At 37.5% G+C, this 22,199-nt stretch overlaps 1 protein-coding gene across 1 annotated transcript in view; it reads right to left on the reverse strand.

The window, feature by feature from the left end:
* The window catches only part of Fbxl17 (F-box and leucine rich repeat protein 17), a 408,585-nt gene that overhangs the window by 376,542 nt on the left and 9,844 nt on the right, over window positions 1-22,199 (reverse strand). Inside the window, exons 2-4 of the mRNA XM_048331058.1 lie at window positions 21,998-22,120; window positions 19,158-19,415; window positions 9,561-9,692 (exon numbers count right to left, since the gene is read on the reverse strand). Of these exons, the coding sequence (XP_048187015.1) occupies window positions 9,561-9,692; window positions 19,158-19,415; window positions 21,998-22,120 (513 nt within the window). The remainder of the gene's footprint in view (window positions 1-9,560; window positions 9,693-19,157; window positions 19,416-21,997; window positions 22,121-22,199) is intronic.

The raw sequence follows: 22,199 nt of genomic DNA on the forward strand, positions 1-22,199 counted from the left end.
TTTCATCTCAATCCACTTTCTCCTAGTGCCGGCAGTTGAGAACAAAACCAAAGGCAGTGTTTTCTCACTTACATATAGAACATTTCATTTGCTTAAATATCTTTTTGATATTTTAAAGTATTAAAAGAAAGTAAACCAAAATCAAACCAAGACTTCAAGCGTGAACATTAAGTGGGGAAATGACACTAACAATAACCCACCAACTCTAATTTTAAACCCTCAAAAGGAGAAGTATGGAATTTGATAGTAAAAATGTTTTATTAGAAAAACAATATTTAAGCCATGCATCTGTGGATCACATCTGTAATCCTAGTTGCTCAGGAGGATGAGACCTGAGAATCAAGGTTCAAAACCAGTCCTGGTGAGAAAGCTGGTAAGACATTTATCACCAAGTAGGCCACAAAACAGCTACAAGTGGAACTTCGCTTGTGTGGTAGAGTGCTGCCTTGAGCAAACAAGCTCAGGGACAGGATCTAGGCCCTGAGTTAAAGCCTTAGGATCAGCACTAAAAACAGAATAAAAACCTGAATTTGATTTTTTTTTCTTCTTCTTTATTGTCAAAGTGAAGTACAGAGGGGTTACAGTTTCATATGTAAAGCAAGTATATTTTTTATCCAACTTGTTACCTCCTCCCTCATTTTCCCGTTTCCCCCCTCCCCAATTCTCCCCCCGCCCCCATGAGTTGTACAAGTGGGTTATACCAATTGGTTCTGTAACTATCGCTATTGCCATAGTTTGTCTTTTTGTCCTTTGTCTCTCGATTTTGGTGTTCCCTTCCCTAATTCCAATACACATATATACAGTATCCGGGGTACTAAGATCAGTTACAGTGATAGCAGGGGTAAAACCACAGGAAGGCAATACAAGAGAAGAAAAAAAAAAAAGGTATGGCATGTTGAAAATAACAACAACGATATACCACTTGTTTCCATAACTTGGAGTACATTTTGCTTAGCATCATCTTATGTATTCATACAGGATCCTTATATATCATCCTGCACCAAAATCAATTTCAAATGGATCAAAGACCTTGAAGCCCTTCAAATCTCCAATTGGGCCATAATAAATTCTGCATTTTTCCCATTAAGGTATTTGTATCAGAGGCTTGATCTCAAGATCTAGGCACTGTTCATTGCTCAAGATTGGTATTCTACTGCTTGAGATACACTTTGACTTGTGGCTTTTTGGTGGTTAATTGGAAAAACAGTCTCACAGACTTTCCTGCCCAGGCTGATTTGAACTATGATCCTCAGATCTCAGCCTCCTGAGAACTTAGAGTTACAAGCATGAGCCACTAGCACCCAGCTATATTAGGGTTTTGTAAATATTATGTCAACTTCCTGCTGAGGTCCTGTTGGCACAAGTTCAAGACTCATGACTGACAAAAAAAATTTAAAAGGAAGGGAGTAAGGAAGAGAGATAAAAGAGGTTTGATCCAAGTACACTGTATATATTTGAGGGACTATCACAATGAGGTTCCCTCTTGTATAATTAATGTATTCTAATAATGTGGTGGGGGTTTTTTTGCCAGTCGAACTCAGAGCCTAGGCATTATCCCTGAGCTTCTTTTGCTCAAGGCTAGCACTCTACCACTTGAGACACAGCGCCACATCCAGCCTTTTCTGTTTACGTAGTACTGAGGAATCGAACCCAGGTTTTCATGCATGCTAGGCAAGCATTCTACCACTAAACCACATTCTCAGCCCCAATAAAATATTTTTAAAGTCAGGAAATGATAAAATATTTTTAAAGTCAGAATATATATGTATTCAAAAAATCTGATCACACTTCATATTTACTGAAATTTCCAAGTTGTAATACTTACAATATTGAAGCAGGGCACTAGTGACTGGCAATTTTAATTTGAACTACTCAAGAAGCTGAGATGTGAAGATCATGGTTTCAAGCTAGCCTGGGCAAGAAAGTCCCCAAATGCTGGAAGTAGAGCTGTAGCTCACGTGGTGGAACAGGGACAGTGCCCAAGCCATCTGTTCATGCTCTTAGATCAGCACGCACATACACACACATGGACAGGTACACACACACACCACTTGTAATACTTAACAGTTCACAATTCCAAATTATGGTACCACGATAACCAAAAAATTTAACTCCCTGAAGAATGTGGTCCAGATACTTTCCCTCACTACACAGTCTATAAAAATGTTATTATTATAATAACCACAACTTAAGAAACATTCCATTATTTTCCTACTGCCTGTTTTGTTCTCTTTTTTTTTTCCTCAAAAATTGAACTATGGGCTGGGAATGTGGCTCAGTGGTAGAGTGCTTGCCTTGAGCAAAAGAAAAAAAAAAAACAAAAAAGAAACTCAGGGACAGTGCCCAGGCCCTGAGTTCAACCATGACTGGAGGGAAAACAAAACCAAACCTGAAGCAGGTTTCTTTTAGGGTTTGAATATGTGATGTCCTCCACAGGCTCACATGTTAAACATCTGGTTGCTAACTGGTAGTACTATTTTGGGAGATAGCAGACACTTCAGGAGACTGGGCGCTTAGCTAGAGGAAGTAGGTTACTAGGAGGTGTGAAAGGTTATCTTGTCCCTGCTCCACACTCTGCTTCCTGGCCACCGGGAAGAATGCAACTTCATTCCTGCATGTTCTTCTGTCATTATATTCCGCCTCTCCATAGTCTAGAAACAATAGAGCTGAGCAACCACAGACTGAAGTCATGAGCCAAAAATAAATTCCCCCTTTTAACTGTTACAGGTATTTGCACAGTGACAAAAAGCTAACATATTCCTTAAAAAATAAAACCAGGGGCTGGGGATATGGCCTAGTGGCAAGAGTGCTTGCCTCGTATACATGAGGCCCTGGGTTCAATTCCCCAGCACCACATATACAGAAAATGGCCAGAAGTGGCGCTGTGGCTCAAGCGGCAGAGGGCTAGCCTTGAGCAAAAGGAGGCCAGGGCAGTGCTCAGACCCTGAGTCCAAGCCCCAGAACTGGCCAAAAAAAAAAAAGAAAAGAAAAGAAAAGAAAAAAAAAATAAATAAAACCAACAAAATTTGTCTATAACATATTACTATAATTCCTTTAAGGTTCCAGTCAAATTTTGCAATTTTGTAGGATTTTCTGATTTCTCCCTTATTCTACACACACACACACACACACACACACACACACACACACACACACACTTTTTTTACAATTACGTTCCCACAGCACTTTTTTAAAAATATATCTTTATTTCTTTTTTTTTATTTTTTTTGCCAGTCCTGTGCCTTGGACTCAGGGCCTGAGCACTGTCCCTGTCTTCTTTTTGCTCAAGGCTAGCACTCTGCTGCTTGAGCCACAGCACCACTTCTGGCCGTTTTCTATATATGTGGTGCTTCATGTATACGAGCAGCACTCTTGCCACTAGGCCATATCCCCAGCCCAACGGCACTTATTTCTAAGCCAAGACTTATTCACTTTGTCGACATACCTGTTTATTTAATTCCCTAAATATCTCCCATAGCACCTGGCACAAAGTAAGTATTCAAAATATTAACTGAAGTAAATGAATATTTGAAACAAGTGTTTAAAAAAATAGTTATTAATTCATGACCCCACTAAAATTTTTGTTGAGCCTACTGAACCAAAAAAAAAAAGTAATAGAAGCTAAACCCAAATATAACAAATGTAAATACTGTTTGCAAAAAAAAAAAAAAAAAAACTGCATGAAGGGTACAATTCTACCACTACAGTATGTACATATGTATACAAGACTAAGATCAATAATAAACAAAATTCTTTTTTTTTTTTTGGCCAGTCCTGGGAGTTGAACTCAGGGCCTGGACGCTGTCTCTGAGTTTCTTTTGCTCAAGGCTAGCACTCTAGCACTTGAGCCACAGCCACTTCTGCCTTGTTCTGTTTATGTGGTACTGAGGAATCAAACCCAGGGCTTCATGCATGCTAGGCAAGACGTCTACCACTAAGCCACATTCCTAGCCCTAAACAAGATCCTGAAGACAACTTCCCCTCTTTAATAATTTGACCCTTTTCCCAAAAAGTTTTAGATGTATTTCTATTACTACTCTCACACTCCTCTGATATAAATGTATCATCCTAGCAGAAATATACACTCATGTAACTATGTTTTTCCCCTTGTTATTTCCCGGCACCTGTTCAAAGTGTGTTCAAGGGGATAATGTCTGTTGGAAGTTACTGCTTAGTTTAATCCTTATGTGGATCAGCACCATCTCTGAAGTGCCCACACAGCCAGAAGGGTAGAAGACAAAGGTCTAGGGATCTTAACAGATATGAGTTAGAATCTTCGCTTTAATGGGCTGGAAATATTGTTTGTGAGAATTATATATAAAATATCACAGTGTCAGTACTTAAAAATATTCAACAAGAGATAACAGATATTTTTAAATGAGAACAAAATGTGGGTATATAAATGCTGTGGTCTCATATTAATGTCCCCCTGAAAAAAAAAATCACATGAGAAAATCGTTAGCCTCTACATGACCTTTGTGACAAGACTAGATGATGAGGGTAGAACCTTAATAAATACAATTAATACCTTTATAAAATAGGCCCAACATATGAGGACACAGTCAAAAAAGCATCTATAATCCATGTATTAATACCACATCACTACTTTTTTTTATTTATTTTTTTTTTTTTGCCAATCCTGAGGCTTGGACTCAGGGCTTGAGCACTGTCCCTGGCTTCTTTTTGCTCAAGGCCAGCACTCTACCACTTGAGCCACAGCGCCACCTCTGGCTTTTTCTGTTTATGTAGTGCTGAGGAATTGAACCCAGGGCTCTGTGCATGCCAGGCAAGCACTCTACCACTAAGCCATATTCCCAGCCCCCCATCACTATTTTCTTAATAGTGGGGAAATTTATACTACTCATAACCCAATTCTTCAGAATAGAAGGTGCAAAACAAGAGACAAAATACACATGTCATATACATGCATACACAATGTTAACCCTACGAGCACAAAAGTTATTTTCAAAACAAAGCATCAAAATCCCAGTACTTTAAGACATCAGGCCATACATCAAATGACAAGTATTTATCTGACTATAACACTTTACAATAAAACAAAATGCCAAAGAAACCAGGAGCCAGTAGTTCATGCCCATAATCATGCCTATTCAGAAAGCTGACACGGATGAAAGTTCAAAAAGTCTGTGGGACTCTATCCCCAATTAACCAGCTTTAAAAAAAAAGCTGAACTGGAGGTATGGTTTAAATGGTAGAGTTGTAGTCATGAGCAAGAAAGCTACATAAGTGTGCAAAGCGTCAAGTTCAAACCCCAGTACCAGCCAAAATAAAATGTTTTAAATTAAAAAACAGTGAAAAACCTTGTGCAGGAAAGAGAAATAAAACATAGAGAAAACTAGTTTCCATATCATCAACAGCTATACAAATGCTGTGATTTGAATGTGAACCCCAGAGCATTTTGGGAGACATACATTCAAAGTTTAGTCCCAATGCAGCTCTGAGAGATGAGGCCTAATAAGAAGTAATTATGTCATTAGGCACTTCCCTCATTAATGAAAACTATCAAGAGTACATCTGTTATAAAGCCCATTTGACCTCCTCCTATTTGTTTTCCATGCCTGCTGCCCACCCACCCACCATGTCTACTTTCTGTTCCTTTACCATGGAATAGCACAGCACTACAGCTCTTGTCAGATGATGTGAGCTTCTCACACTTCCTCACCTCCAGAACAACAAGCTAATATGTTTCTACTTTTTATAACCTGCCCGGTAACAGGCATTCTTTGTAGCAGCAGAAAATGGACTAAAACAAGCCTTAGCTAAATAGGAGTTAATGTCTTTGTGACACAAAAGCAACCACGAGAAGAGAGGCAGATGTGTACAATATAATAGGCTTTCACTATATTTAAATTCCTCAAGTCTATTTTTAGGATCTACGCAAGTTTTACAATAAATGACAACTGGAACCATGGAGGTGCTTGTCTCATCAAAAATGACTGAAACAGAAACATTCTTTTTTTTTTCTTAGAAGATTCTACTTGTGAGATCTCAAATCTTTGCTTCACCATAACTCACCTATTATATCACTGTCCTTATTTTCTACATATAAACTTATCTTTCTAGTGACACAGGAATCCTTTCCTTATTCTAAAGTTTATTCTACTTAAAAGGTCACAAATAAGACAACTGAATTATCTTGCTGTATCATATACAATAAAGGTCACCTTGTAGCAGTCTACATGCAGCTATATGACTTGAAAAATAACTTTTCCCATTAATAACTAAGGAACAAAAATTTAAAATGAGGTATAACAACAGCAGAAACTAGGTAAGCACCATATCTTCAGAGTTTTATCAAAGACACATAAAGCTATACCAATGAAATATACAAAGACAATGCTGCCATCTAAAGGCCAACATAAAATACAAAAGGATGTCTACTCAAATGCTGCCAATGTAAAAAAAAAACAAACCTAACTTAATATTTTGAATCAATAAAGTTTATCATTTAAAAACCACTATGCTATGATTTCTTTTTGACTACACAATAAAGATCTAATACTTCTTTTGAGAAGATTCAGTTAAATTAAGAGAGTAAATCATTTGTCTAATCAGGAATATTTGTCAATATACAGGTAAAATTCTACTAGTATCCTTTCTGACTATTCTAGAATACTTCCATCAGTAACTAATATATCTGTTGTTAAGTAACTAACAATAACTGTCACACTAGCAAAAGGCAAACTACTGACATAGTCAGATTTCTGAGTAATTTAAATATTTCTATTTCATAAAATTTTAAATGAAAGAGAAGTTCCAATAGGTAGCTAGTTCTACAACTCCAATAGAATTTAATTTGCTGTAAATTTCCTTGAACCTTAAATAGAAAGAACACATTACTAAAATGCCTTTTCTTTAAGATTTAGCCAAATTACTTTGAATTGCCAATAATATAAAAATCAATCTTTCTTTCTTCCTCTTTCTTTCTTTCTTTCTTTCTTTCTTTCTTTCTTTCTTTCTTTCTTTCTTTTCTTTCTTTCTTTCCTTCTTTCTTTCTTTCTTTGTGCTAGCCCCAGGGCTTGAATTCAGGGTCTGGGCACTGTCTCTGAGATTTTCCACTCAAACCTAACACTATTATTACTGAGCAGCAGCTCTACTTCCAACATTTTGGTGGTAAACTGAAGATGAAAGTATCACTAACTTTCCTGCATCAGCTGGCTTTGAATCATGCATGATCCTCAGATCTCCGCCTCCTCAGTAGGAAGGATTACAGGCATCAGAATCACTGGCACCCAGCTTTATGACAACTTTTTTTTTTTTTTTTTTTTTTTTGCCAGTCCTGGGGATTGAACTCAGGGCCTGGGCAATCCCTGAGCCTCTTTGTGTTCAAGGCTAGTACTCTACCACTTGAGCCACAGCACCATTCCCAGCTTTTTCTGAGTATTTTATTGGAGATAAGAGTCTCACAGACTTTTTTCTGCCCAGACTGGCTTCCAATAGCAATCCTCAGATCTCAGCCTCCTGAGTAGAGAGGATTACAAACATGAGCCACCAGCACCTGGATTAAGAGAACCTTTTAACATACCAACATATTAGGGAAAAACTAATGTGAAAATAAAGAACTTTCAAACATAAGCAGTTTTTTTCTTTTGAGAAACTATACCTGAAATTTTTTACTATGTCTATAAGAACAAATTTTTGCATTTACACGGAAAGAAACAAATATTGATCAAAATCTACAAATATCCCTCCTTACTGAGGAGAAAACAATTCTTAAGTTATGATTACTGACTCTTAGTTTATGTTTAATGTTAAGTTGAAACCAACAAATATAGCTGTTACCCTAAAAACAGCTAGTATTTTAGTATCTCTCTCAATTGTATTAGCAATTTGAATATACTATGTCATTTAATCCTCCAAACTATAGATAACCCCCCAAAAAAGACAAAGTATCAACAACACTAGTAGCAACTAAGTTTTACAGACCTTAAGGTAGCAATACAAATGAAGAGATGAGAGAAATAAAAATTTAGTCTCTCTGACCCACAAAATCTAATTCTCTTTACAAGATCATGTACATTCAAGAAATTATATTTATATTAAATGTAAAGAGGACTATCAAGTGTTTTTACTATGTATTATCAGACAGAAACCATTTGTGTAGAAATGTTAGCTGTAATTTTTCTAAAATCATTTGTATTTGCAGTAATGGAATTTGAGCTGAAGACCATCTTAAAAATCTTACTTAAATATTATCTCATGAAAAGTGCTAATACTTTTTTAAAAATCTGTCAAATTTTAACTTTATATGTAACATTTATCAAATAGGTATCAAATTTATGAACTAGGAAAGGCAACAAGAAGATCTATATAGTTTTGAGTTGCAATGTATTAACAAGTTTTCTTTATAAATAGCCTATATACTCATGACTAACCTAATATTTTATATTATTTTTCAATACTGAGAACACCTAATGCCTTCCTAGTAACATTATATTTTTTTGTTAATATGTATGGTATACCTACCACAAAATAAGACATCTTGCAATATTATTCAGTCACAAAAAGGGGTAGGCTCTAATATAGAATACAACATGGCTGAATTCTTGAAAATATCATAGAAAATGGCAGGCATAAAAGATCACATATTGTATGATCCTAATTATATAAAATATCGAGGATGGGAAAAATCATAAAAAGTAGATTAGAAATTGCCAGAGTAAGAAGGCAAGAAGGGAAACAGGGAGGGATTGTTTATTGGGCAGGGGAGATAATAAAAATATTCTAGAGGGCTGGGGATATGGCCTAGTGGCAAGAGTGCCTGCCTCATATACATGAGGCCCTGGGTTCGATTCCCCAGCACCACATATACAGAAAATGGCCAGAAGTGGCGCTGTGGCTCAAGTGGCAGAGTGCTAGCCTTGAGCAAAAAGAAGCCAGGGACAGTGCTCAGGCCCTGAGTCCAAGCCCCAGGACTGGCAAAAAAAAAAAAAAAAAAAAAAAAAAAAAAATTCTAGAATTAAACAGAGCTAGATAAAATAGATATAGATGATAACTATACAACTAGGTGAATATATTAAAACCCAATAAATCATCTACTTTTAAAATTACCTCCAAATCAAAAAAATGACTCGTTTTCAATATATTAAATACATTTTAATGTGTCTGAGTTACATGTGGGTGTGCTTACAATATAAGATGTACATAATTGTCAAAATTACTATTTTCACAAGTATACATTTTTCTGGGTAGTAAAATTTTTTTAACTACCTAAAATTATCATTACTTCAACAGAAGACATGTTTGGCAAACAAAATTTTCATTTTCCACAATTTACTTGAGTTGGTTCACTGTCAGAATTTAGAAAAGACACAGTAACACATGCTAATGAGGAATGTTTAAGAAGCAAATGTCGCATACACGTTTCTAGTCAATTATATCCAATTTCAAAAATAATCGTTTTGAGAGGATCTTTTCTTTTGTAAATATTACTTGCCTCTCAAGAACTAAAAAGAAATACAGAAAAATATTTACCAAGTTCAAGTAATTCAGAGGTTTGAAACAAAATAAATAGCATGTACATGAAAACGGACACTTACTAATTTGTTTTCCTGCATGTATATCCTTTGTAGTTTCAGGCAGCCTTTAGCTATGACGATCATGCCTTCGTCTGAGATCTTGTAACACTGGCCAAAATGAATATCTTTGAGCTCTCTGCATCTTGAGCCCAGCTGTAAACAAAGAGAATTGGCTGAATGTTCAGAGAAGAGCAAAGACAACATATTGCTGCTGACATTTTTATATAATATTTCAAAATAACAATCCAGAATTAAACAATTATTTATAAATTATTATTAAATAAGATAAAATGCAAGCAATGTACAAATTAAAAGTATTGAAAAATCCTTCCCACATACTTAACCAATCTCCCTGATTCATCAGCCTTGTATATATGTTCATCAAAGTACACAGATTCCTTACTAATTCAAATTTATATCTTTATTTCCCTGAGTATTAACAGTTGGGGAAGGAAATAAGAGGAGGAAACAATGTATAAATTTAAATAATGGGACATTCATAAAACTGAATATTATACAGCCATTAAATTTATAATCATCTGCTTGCCTCCTACACATGAAGCTCTCAGTTCAATTCCCCAGCACCACATATATGGAAGACGGCCAGAGGGGGCGCTGTGGCTCAAGTGGCAGAGTGCTAGCCTTGAGCAAGAAGAGGCCAGGGACAGTGCTCAAGGCCCAGGACTGGCCAAAAAAAAAAAATTATAATCATCTGACAAATGAAAATATAAACATTAATAAAACATATAGCTAGGTGCTGGTAGCTCAACAATGTAATCCTAGCTACTCAAAAGGCTGATATCCAAGGATCAGAGTTCAAAGCTAGGAAGACAGGAAAGTCTATGAGACGCTTTATTTTCAACACTAAAAATCTGGAAGTGCATCTGTGACTCAAGTGGTAGAGTGTTAGCCTTAAGCAAAAACCTCAGGGACAGCACCCAAGCCCTGAGTACAAGCCCCAGAACCTAAATAAATAAGTAAATAGATAAACAAATGGAAGTTTTTAAAGTATAATCTAATTTTCTAAGGAAGTGTATATTTTAATATATGCAGATAAGAGGGGCAGGCAATGTGGCTTCAAGGTAGAGTGCTTGCCTAGCATGTAAGACACTGTCCTGGGTTCCATTCCTCAGCACCACATAAACAGGAAAAGCCAGAAGTGGCGCTGTGGCTCAGTGGTAGAATGCTAGCCTTGAGCAAAAAGCAGCTCAGGGACAGTTCCCAGGCCTTGAGTTCAAGCCCAGGACTAGCAAAAATATACATACATGTATGTATGCATATGTATGCACATATGCAAAAAAAGAAACTGAAATGTACACTTCGTACTAACAAATATCATTTTGATTAGTCATTGGGTCAGAGTAGTTTCCCCTTCTGTTCATCAATTTTTTTTTTATCAATCTTGTCTCTCTATTTTAATAGTACTAAATTTGGACTCAGAGCCTTGACATTTTCTATCACCTGAGCCACACGCTCAGACCTTCTTGTTTTATTTTTTTGAACAGCATCTCATGAACATGAGACTGGCTGTCTCCCACATCCAAGGCTGACCTGGACAGCAGGATGACTGGCACGTCACCTTACCTTGCTTACTGGTTTAGATAAGGTCTCACTAAATTGTTGCCCTGGCTGCCCTTGAACCACAATCCTCTGAATCTCTACCACCTGAGTAGATGGGATTATAAGTATGTGTCAACTGGGTCTAGCCCCAGTCTTTTCATTTTTAAGCCATTTTATAATAATTGATAATAATAAAAACCTTGTAATTTCTATTTCAAGTGAAGTGATTACATCAAAACAGTATGCAAGCCGGGTGCCAGTGGCTCACACCTGTAATCCAAGCTACTCAGGATGCTGAGATCTTAGGATCATGGTTCAAATCCAGTCCAGGCAGTAAAGTCCATGAGACTCTTATCTCAAATTAACCATCAGAAAACTGGATGTGGTGCTGGAGCTCAAGTGGCAGAGCACTAGCCTTGAAATGAAGAGCTCAGGGAAGCACCCAGGATCAGAGTTCAATCAAGCCCCAAAACCAAAAAAACAGGATATATAAAAGTTGTTTTTCCAAAGAGAGTGATATCCACAAATTATTTTATTCTAGGCTATATAAGACAATCAATTATATATTCCTTTTGAAATGTGAACGCCATGAACAAAGAGGTTTGCCTGTTTTGTGAAATAATATATCTCTGATGTCCAATCTCTTTTACATACTTGATCAATATTTACTGAATTAATGAAAACTCTGACAGTGATTATACAGGACAAGGCTTAAGATTTTTTTTTTTCAGTGCTAGAGACAGAACCCAGAACCTTATGAATGCTGGGCAAGCTCTCCACCACTAAGCTATCTATACTCCTGATCCAAAAGGCCTCTTTGAAAATGGACACATACAGGAAAACAGATTTGTAACCTCCTGTAACACTATACTGCAGTTAATTTGGAGATTCTAAACTGGGTCCATGGGCAGAATTCAGAGTTCCAAAAGAGTGGTAACTAATAATAATACTAATAACATATTCATTACCACACAGATCTATATACTTCAGCCTTTATTTCACCTACCACAAAACGTTGGCTTTGAAGCAAAGAAGGTAGCTTTGAAGCAAAGAAATAAAAGAAAATAAATATTTCAAGCCAGATGCTGGTGGCTCACACCTGTAATCTTAGCTCTTCAGGAGGCTGATACCTAAGGATTGCAGTTTGAAGCCAGCCTAGGCAAAAAGTTCATGAGACTCTTAATCTCCAAATAACCAGTAGAAAACCAGGAGAGGTGAAGTGGTGGAGCACTAGCTTTGTGCAAAAAGGCTCATAGTGCCCAGGCCCTTAGTTCAAATGTCACTACCAAATTAATAATAATAATAACAACAACAATAATGTCATGTCTCCTGTGGCAGAAGCCTAAACACATCCTTTTTTCTTCACTATTATTCATCATCCTCACTGGGTAAGCTACTAGACTTCATTTAATTCATTAAAAAAGGCAAATCTATTTCCAGAACTAATGTATGATGGAACATGACTCAGACCTGAAAACACTAAATCCAATGCCAACATGGGAAAAACAGAAAACCAGGCACAGTACAAAAGGCTCACATATGTCAGACAGTGAGAGTAAGGATGAGGCTAAGTCCAGAAATCTTACAAAGTCTGTTGGAGGCTACCCTTCCCCCGAGCCCTGAGACAATGGGAGGGGGCCCCTCCCACCTTCCGGCCTCAACCGGAAGAGAAGCCCCCTGCCCTGGGGGGGCTAACAGGTGCGTGCCACCATGATGGGGTTGTCCCGCCCACAAAGGAAGTTTCGTGATGTCACTTGATGGACATGATCCTTAGCCTATGACTGGCCCTTTGGCCAGCCCCCTTTCTTTCCCGCCATTGCCTCTATATAAATGCCTTTCCCTATTAAAGTTTTTGAGACGCATCCCACCGCCACAGCGTGTCCCTGATGCCTTCCTTTTCGCCCCCGCTCTTGGTAACATGTGAGGGGACTGGAGGGAGGGGAGGCTTCAGCAACCTTTCCTCAACTTAGCGCAAGTCCATGTGAGTACGCCTTTGGCCTTCCGCCGGCGGAGGGCAAGGCCGAGTGCTCTTTCATAGATTTCAGGGTTCACCATTCTCCCCGTGAGATCAGGGAGAAGGGGATCGTTCAGATCCCGACAAAAGTCTACTTTCAGTACTAATTTAAACTTCAATTCACCTCCCCATTATTGTATATCCTGATTTTGCCACCATTACATAACGGCAAAAGATTGAGGATTCTCTAGGAGAATATACTAGACAAGGCTAGTAATAACAGAGATACACTGTGGAAAATGCAAAAGCTTATGGTAAAAATGAAGAAATTAAAAAAAAAAGGGCTGGGAATATGGCCTAGTGGCAAGAGTGCTTGCCTCGTATACATGAGTCCTGGGTTCGATTCCTCAGCACCACAAATACAGAAAATGGCCAGAAGGGGCGCTGTGGCTCAAGTGGCAGAGTGCTAGCCTTGAGCAAAAAGAAGCCAGGGACGGTGCTCAGGCCCTGAGTTCACGGCCTAGGACTACACCAAAAAAAAAAATATATATATATATATATATATATATATTCAAAGAAAAAAACTATTAAATTTTCCAAGGTAAAAGGAAATAATTTTACATCTATAACTCTATCAAAAATGATGAAAATAAACTTATGGCTATGCAAATCATAAGATTTTAGATTTCTAACTTTTAAAAAACATTCTACAGACTTCCAGAATCTCATACAAAAGCATCCAACTTCTTAATAACAACACTAAAAGAAAACAACATTGATCAAGATGCATTGTCTTTATAAACTGCTTTGTTAACTGGCAACTTCTTTGTACAACTACTTACACATAATAAAAAAGAAAAACTTTAATGTCCACAGAAAAAAAAAAAAAAAGAAAACAACATCATCATATACTCAAGGAAATTTGTTTCTAATCTAAGATTCTATATGCAAGGCTATAAACTAAATGTAAGTGTATAATTAGATATATATACAAGCTCTCAAAAAATTTATTTTCCATGAGCTTTTTAACCAAGATATACTTAAAATCTGAAGTAAAAACAAACAAACTTGACAATACAGCACAAGAAAGACATGACAACTTGGTAATAAGAAATTATAACCCAATATCAAAATGACAAAAACACCTTAAAAATAATGTTGATGATGAGATAATATAATAATCACTAATGCAACAGCACTATATACAAGAAGTCCAAACTAGCTAGGCACCGGTGGCTCACACTTGTAATCCTAGCTACTCAGGAGGCTGAGATCTGAGGACCGCATTTCAAAACCAGCCCAGAAGACTATGAGAATCTCAACTCCAATTAACCAGCAGTAAACGAGAAGTAGCCCTGTGGCTCAAGTAGTAAAGCATAGCGCCAGGGCCCATAGTTAAAGCTCCATAACCTACAAAAACAAAAAACAAAAAGAAGTCCAAACTAGAACTCAGCAAACTTGCTTTACAAAGTTAAATTAGGGGGGCTGAGGATATGGCCTAGTGGCAAGAGAGCTTGCCTCGTATACATGAGGCCCTGGGTTCAATTCCCCAGCACCACATATACAGAAAACGGCCAGAAGTGGTGCTGTGGCTCAAGTGGCAGAGTGCTAGCCTTGAGCAAAAGGAAGCCAGGGACAGTGCTCAGGCCCTGAGTTCAAGGCCCAGGACTGGCCAAAAAATAAAAAATAAAAAAATAAAAATAAAAAGAGAGCTTGCCTCGTATACAAAGTTAAATTAGGGGGCTGGGAATATGGCCTAGTGGTAAAGTGCTCGCCTCCTGTACAAGAAGCCCTGGGTTCGATTCTTCAGCACTACATATATAGAAAATGGCCAGAAGTGGCACTGTGGTTCAAGTGGCAGAGTGCTAGCCTTGAGCAAAAAGAAGCCAGGGACAGTGCTCAGGCCCTGAGTCCAAGCCCAGGACTGGCAAAAAAGGAAATGAATGGAAGGACTTGAAAAAAGAAAAATCATACTAAGTGAAGTGAGCCAGACCCAAAAAAAAACATAGATGCTATGATTTCCCTCATTGGGAATGATTAGTACATGTCTAGGATAGTCCTAGCAGAAGGTTACAATAGCTCAGTAGCTATGTCCAGATGAACACATAAGATAATGCTCATTGAAATGAACTCAAAATTATGGAAACAAGTGGTTTATCACTGGTGTTGTTATTTTCAACATACCACGTGAACTTATTCCCTTTTTCTTTTGTCTTTCTCTCCCATGGTTTTACCCCTGATATCACTGTAACTTATTTTGGTACACTGGATATTATTGTATATACGTGTATTGGAACTAGGGAAGGGAAAGGGAATACCAAAATGGAGAGATAAAGATAAAATGACAAATCAATGTAATTGCGATACTTACAAAACTATATGGTGTAAACCAACTGTAAAACTGATGGGGGGAGGGAAGTGGGAACAGGGGAGGTGGGGGAATGAGGGAAGAGGAACAAGTTGGCTAAGAAACGTACTCATTGCCCTATCTATTAAACTTTAACCCCTCTGTACATCACTTTAATAAAGAAATGGAAGAAAAGAAAGATCCTATTTCATGCAGGTGCTGATGCCTCACCTCTATAACCTAGCTACTCAGGAGGCTGAGATCTGAGGATCATGGTTCAAAGCCAGCCCAGGCAGGCAAGTCTGTGGGACTCATCTCATTAACCAAAAGAAAACTGGAATTGGCACTGTGGCTCAAAGTGGCTCAAAGTGGTAGGATGCTAGCCTTGACCAAATAGAGCTCAGGGACAATACCCAAGTTCAGGCCCATCACCAACAGAAACAAAAACAAACAAACAAAAAAGGTCTTATTTCATTCCTCTGTCACTATGTCGTGCGCATGCATGCACATGCACCAGTACTGGTACTTGAACTCGGGGCTCTTGATTGGCTTTTTCATTCAAGGCTGGTACTCTATCACTTGAGCACACCTCCACCTGTGGCTTTTTACTGGTTAACTGGAGATATGAGTCTCCTATCTCAGCCTCCTGAGTTGCTAGGATTACCCACCAACACCAGTTGTATTTACTTGTCTTATTTGTCAATGTCATCAGATCCTTGGCATGAAGGACATATACCTTAAGATCTCAACACTTAGCACCCTTCCAAGAAACATTAAAAACATAGTCTATACAGAAAGGAAATTGAGGTTTTTGATGGAGTATAGACCACCATAAATTTGTACAAAATCTCTGGCTGACACGTAAATTGCACTGTTACACAATAGAAAAGAGTTTTAAAAGCTGGTTGAATGGTACGCTGACACTGAAAAGTAGTTTTGATGGGGTTTGTCTAAAAAAAAAACTAGTTTTCATACTGCTAAGGTCAGGTGGCTAGCTAGTCATACAAAGAAAATTACCACATAGATAACTGCTGCAGACATTATCACCATGTGAGGTCCACCTAATTATTAGAAAAGAAAGCTTCAGAAGAAAAGCTACTTTAACTTGCTACTACTAAGTGTATCATTTAATTTCACTGATATAAAAATGATGTCCTGTCTTGGACAATATCAGTGACAAAAGTCCTTATCTGTACCTACTACCATTACTTCATCCATAAATGTCACAGAGTCAGGATACCTAGGAACTGTAAAGTCAAGCACCACACCCAGCGGATTTCCCCATTTCAGTATTTGTCAAGTCTTTCAATGCTGTAACTATCTGTCCACAACCCACAGGAAAACATTCACAAAGAACTGACCATGCCTTTATAACAGGGGCTGAGTATGAAGGCGCATAACTATAGTCACAAGTATTTGGAAGACATAGTAAGAGGACTGGCATTCAAAGCCAGCCCAGGCAAGTGAGCAACAACCCATTTCAACAAACAGATCAGGTATAAAGGCAGACATCTACAATTCCAGATAAGTAGAAGCACAGGTAGAGGGGCATCAAAGATCAAGGCTAATCCCAGGCAAAAAATTCAAGATTTCATGTGAAAAATAACCAAACAAGGGCTTAGAGCATGTCTCGGGGGTAGACTGCCTGCCTAGCAACCGCAAGGCTCTGAATTCAGCCCTCAGTACTACCACACACATATACATATATATATGCATATATAATTAGCATGCTCTAAATTTAACAAACTATTCCTCACCTAGAAAACCATAAAGACAGCATACAAAACCCACACAGAGAATTCTCTGCCCTGGAAGAAAATGTTAGCGATATCAGAATTCTGACCCTGACAGATGAAGGTATTTTAGTAAGATCCTTAGGTAACCTGGGAATAGAAAATACATCTTAGAGCGAGCCCTTATCCTAGGCCATCCAAGGTGGTGATTTTGGAAATTCCTTGCATTTTCCACAGATCCATTGGCATAAAGCATAAAACTGGGGGTAAAAAAGAAGATAAAGATGAGCTTTCCAGGCTGGCATGTGAAGAGTTTATTAGTCACTACTATGACATAGAAAATAAAATGGCAAAAGACGATAGGTCTTCTTACTAGTCAGAGACTGACGACACAGGGCAAACTGCTACAAAACTGGGAAGAGAGGTAGACACAGAGACTGGCAACTTACAAGGACAGAATCCCACCAGCTGAAACCCCAGGAGCCAGGGCTAGAATAGGAAAGCCTGAATTGGAATTGGCAAAATGCTGAAGGCTCAGTGTTTTCACGTTTGAGAGTTAAACCCCAGGGGACTCTGTTACAAGCAGGTCCTAACGCTTTCTTGAGTTTTACCCACAGGAGCTCTATCAAGGCCTTACAGATAATATCAGGGGAAAAAGCACTTTATGATTTTTAAATACACTACAACATTCTGTTTTTAACAAGGCTTCCTCTGAGGAGAAACTTTCAACTCCAGTTAGGGCTTTGTCAGGTCCTCTATTTCCTTGGGGAAGGATGTACCTAACCCCAGCCTTCTCCAGCCACCTGGACAGAGTCACCAGCGAAGTTAACAGTCCAGAGTAGACTTAACCGTGGACCTAGAGAACACTTCCCCTCACCTCCCTCTCAGTCTCTATCTCTCAATCCACACCCATACACCCATCTACCACACACACACACACACACACACACACCTTCAAATATACTACAAACACCATTTACAGAAGTTTATTTCCCCAAGGGCTAAGGATGTACAGTGGTAGAGTACTGTGTAGCATGCACAAAAACCTGGCTTTGATCCCTAGCACCAAACCAAAACCAAAACATACATAAACTCATAAAGGAACTGAAGGATCCCACGGTAGTGCTCTAAACCTGAGTGAAAAAGTCAAGCAAGAACATGAGACTCAGAGTTGGATATGGCAAGAATGTTGGAATTACCATACCAGGAATTTTTAAGAACTGGTTAAAAGGACTTTAATGAAAGAAGTAGAAAACATGAAAGAACAGGTGGATGCTATAAGCAGAGAAATGGTTAATTCCAAGAAGAATTCAGAAGAATGTTAGAAATAAAAACATTGGGGAAAAAAACAAAGAATGCTTTTAAGATGCTCATTAGTAGACAGGAACAGAGAGAGGAAAGAACTGAAGTTTGATATGACAAGAGTAACCTCCAAACTAGAAAGCAAGGAGAAAAACAGAAAGAGACATAAGGGATAGCAAAGAACCGTGAGTCGGCTACATAAGGTATAATATAGTAATGGCAGCAGAAAAAAAGGAACTAAGCATTCATGACTAGAAATTTCCAGAAACCAAACTTAGAATCAAAAAGCTCACAAAGTACGTAGCAGGGCCCCTAAAAAAGATAGAAATAGTGACCCCAGAGTAAGGAAGTACTTACTGATTCTAATATTTGGAAAAAATTTAAGAGATGTTGTTGATTTTTAGATGTTTGGCCAAACTCACCAGTAAAACTATTTGGTCCTTGACTTTTGTTATTTATGGTTTTCTCAGGCTACAATATTTCTGCAAATCAATAGTAATGTCTACTCTTGATTATGATATATAGTATTTTGAGCATCAACATTAATCTCCTTATTACAAATTCACTTCCCAATCTAAAGAAATATTCGTTTTTATCATATTCATCATAAAATGATGGTAGCCTTTAGTTTCTAAGCATATTTAATATAAACCTCAAAATATTGCTGCAAGAAAGCACTTTAAATTAATTAATAAAATCATTGTATAAATGCTAAAATTTACCTGTTTGAGTCCTTCATCAGTAAGTTTGTCCTGGTTGCCTACATGTACTTTCTGAAGTAAAGGACAGTGAGAGGCAACCGCAATAATAGAAGTGTCAGAAAGCTGTTTACACCTGTAGGCTGTATACCTAAGAAGTCCAGGACACTTAAACGCTAGAACACATACGCCAGTATCAGACATACTTCGACAATCAGAAATGTTGATTTCAATTATATTCTGACTTCTTGATGCAATTTTTTCCAATAATTCATCAGTAACCTAAAAAAGAAAGAAGTGATACATGTAAACTTTTGCTGTTAAAGTAGAAACTTGGATTCTATTATTTTATTAAATTTCTCCAAATATTCTGCTTGCCATAAAAACTAAATACGTGATTAGAGGGAGGTAACTCAAATCTGCATTCCCAACCACCAGGGGGTCTTGCAAACTAGGTTATAAAACTTCTTCCAATTGTGTAACAGTAACCCCTCTATCCATCGCCTTTATAATAACAATTTTTAAAAAGTTGTTTAAAACTTGCAGAAAAAAAAAAGAGGTTAAAGAGTATCTGAGTTGGTAGATAGCACAACAAAGTGCCGGTTGGGTGGCATCCCTGTACCTTGCCCTGTGCATCCTTTTCCATTTAACTATTCCTGACCTCTATACTTCACCAGAGACCAGTAAATATAAGAAATTTTTCTCCTGAGTTTTGTAAACAGTTGTAGCTAATTATCAAAACTGAAAAGATAACCAGAGGAAAGCTTGATGAAGGAATGTCAATCTACCCCAGTGCTGCCTCTCCAGTAACTAAGAAGACGACAGCAAGGAGCAGAGCCCAGAGACTCTCATCTGTAATCCTAGCTATTCAAGAGGCTGAGATGTATGTGCGGATTGCAGTTCAAAGCCAGCTGTTAGATCCAATTAACCACCAGAAAACCAGAAGTGGTGCCTCAAAGTGGTAGAGCACTAGCCTTGAGTGAAAAAGCTCAGGGACAGTGCCTAACCCAGAGGTCAAGCCCTACAACAGACAAAAAGTAAAATAAAATAAATGCAGCCCAATCATCACATTTCAAAAAGGAAAACAAAATTAATGTTAATCAAGTCCTTTGTGTAAAAATAAGGAATAAGGGGCTGGGGATATGGCCTAGTGGCAAGAGTGCCTGCCTCATATACATGAGGCCCTGGGTTTGATTCCCCAGCACCACATATACAGAAAATGGCCAGAAGTGGCGCTGTGGCTCAAGTGGCAGAGTGCTAGCCTTGAGCCAAAAGAAGCCAGGGACAGTGCTCAGGCCCTGAGTCCAAGCCCCAGGACAGGCCAAAAAAAATAAATAAATAAGGAATAAAAGAATATATATGAAATTTAAAACATAAATGGGGTGAAAAGTTGGAATTATGAACTACGAATAATGAAACTATCTTTCTTCATGTTTATTAGAAACAGCATTGTTGCAGACGATTCCTTGAAAAGCTAACATTCCGATACACTGTTCCTTTTCATTTTTAACCTTTCAATCTCTAGCTCCTACTTCATGTTTGCTCATGATAAACATGTCAGACATCAGAGACTACAAACTGAAGAACCAATTGAATTACTACATACTTACCTCCTTGCTAGCTACAAGTCACAACTGACTTCTCACAATTCTCTCTAAACAAATTTCATAAGCCCAAGTCAAGTAAATAAAGTAACAATTCGGTAATTGTAATTATCTTACCAATGAGGCAGAAAAACATAAAGTGAAAAACTTACAAATTGTCCTAGAACTTGCTTTATTTGTTTAAAATGGTTTATATACAAAATATCAGAAGGTGGGGCTAGAATGTGGCTTAGTGGTAGAGTGCTTGCCTAGCATGCATGAAGCCCTAGGTTTGATTCCTCAGTACAACATAAATAAAATAAATGAAAAAGTTTTTAAAATGTTGGGATGATGCTTAAAGAATTGTTTATATATATATATATCAGCACGTTAGAATTTGCTTGTGCAGATAAGAACTAGGTCTGCATACTTACTTCCAAATCTGTACTCAGTAGTATCATATGTAATTTGAAATTCGTCATTTTGAAATTATTTATACTATAGAAATTGGCAAATATTAGGAATGACATCTTTTTTTTCATGTGAAAGTTATTCAACACCAGAAAACCTTTAAGAGTAATTTTGAGTAATTTAAAACCCCAATAAAATTCTACTCCCATGAAATACACTTTTATGTATTTCTAATACCAAATACTGACCACCAAGATTTAAGGGATAAGTCTAACAATGGGAACAAACCATTGGCAATAAGCAATACAAATCCCACCCTTTTTCCTAATTTATATCTTATAAATATACTGAACAATCTATCAACAAGCAAGTTTTTTTAAAAAATAATTCTTAGCCCATTTTATATCTATTTCTTCATCCATGCAAAATAATAGTATCTAATAGGGTTGCTGAGCAGATCAAATGAATTTATATACATAAAGCCCTCAGAACAACACATGGTACAGAGGCAGTGCTATCATTTTGTTGTGTCCACTGCCATTTTCTATTACAAACTTTCTAAAATCAGAAAGTTCACTTTTTTTTAAAGTAAAGGAAAAAGGGACAGGGGAAGGCGAAAAGACTAGGATAAAGAATATTAAAAAGCAACCCAGCATTACCAATCTACATTATAAACTATCTTTTTCATGAGGAGATCTTATATGTAACTTAAATTCACCAAAAAAAAGGAAAAGATTCAGAAAGCACAAAACTGTATAATACAGCTACCCCAACTCTCTTGAAAAACAATACAAAAGATGTTTTAATAATAATAAATATTTTTAAATTGAATGGGTCAAAATCAGTGTATTTTAGAATTGGATTCTATACCTGCTGACGACTACTAAGATCCAGCTGCTTCCAAAACTGGAAATCTAAACAAAGGTCACGCCAGTACTTGCACACCAATGATGCAGAAAGGCAGCGCTCATCCAGGGACAAATTGGAAAATATCTGTGAATAAAAAAGAAACCACATATGTGCTAAACATTCTCAAGGCATAGGAAAAGTAAAAAGAAAGAAGTCACTATTT

Source organism: Perognathus longimembris, chromosome 22 (assembly GCF_023159225.1).
Source record: "Perognathus longimembris pacificus isolate PPM17 chromosome 22, ASM2315922v1, whole genome shotgun sequence".
Classification (NCBI taxonomy): domain Eukaryota; kingdom Metazoa; phylum Chordata; class Mammalia; order Rodentia; family Heteromyidae; genus Perognathus; species Perognathus longimembris.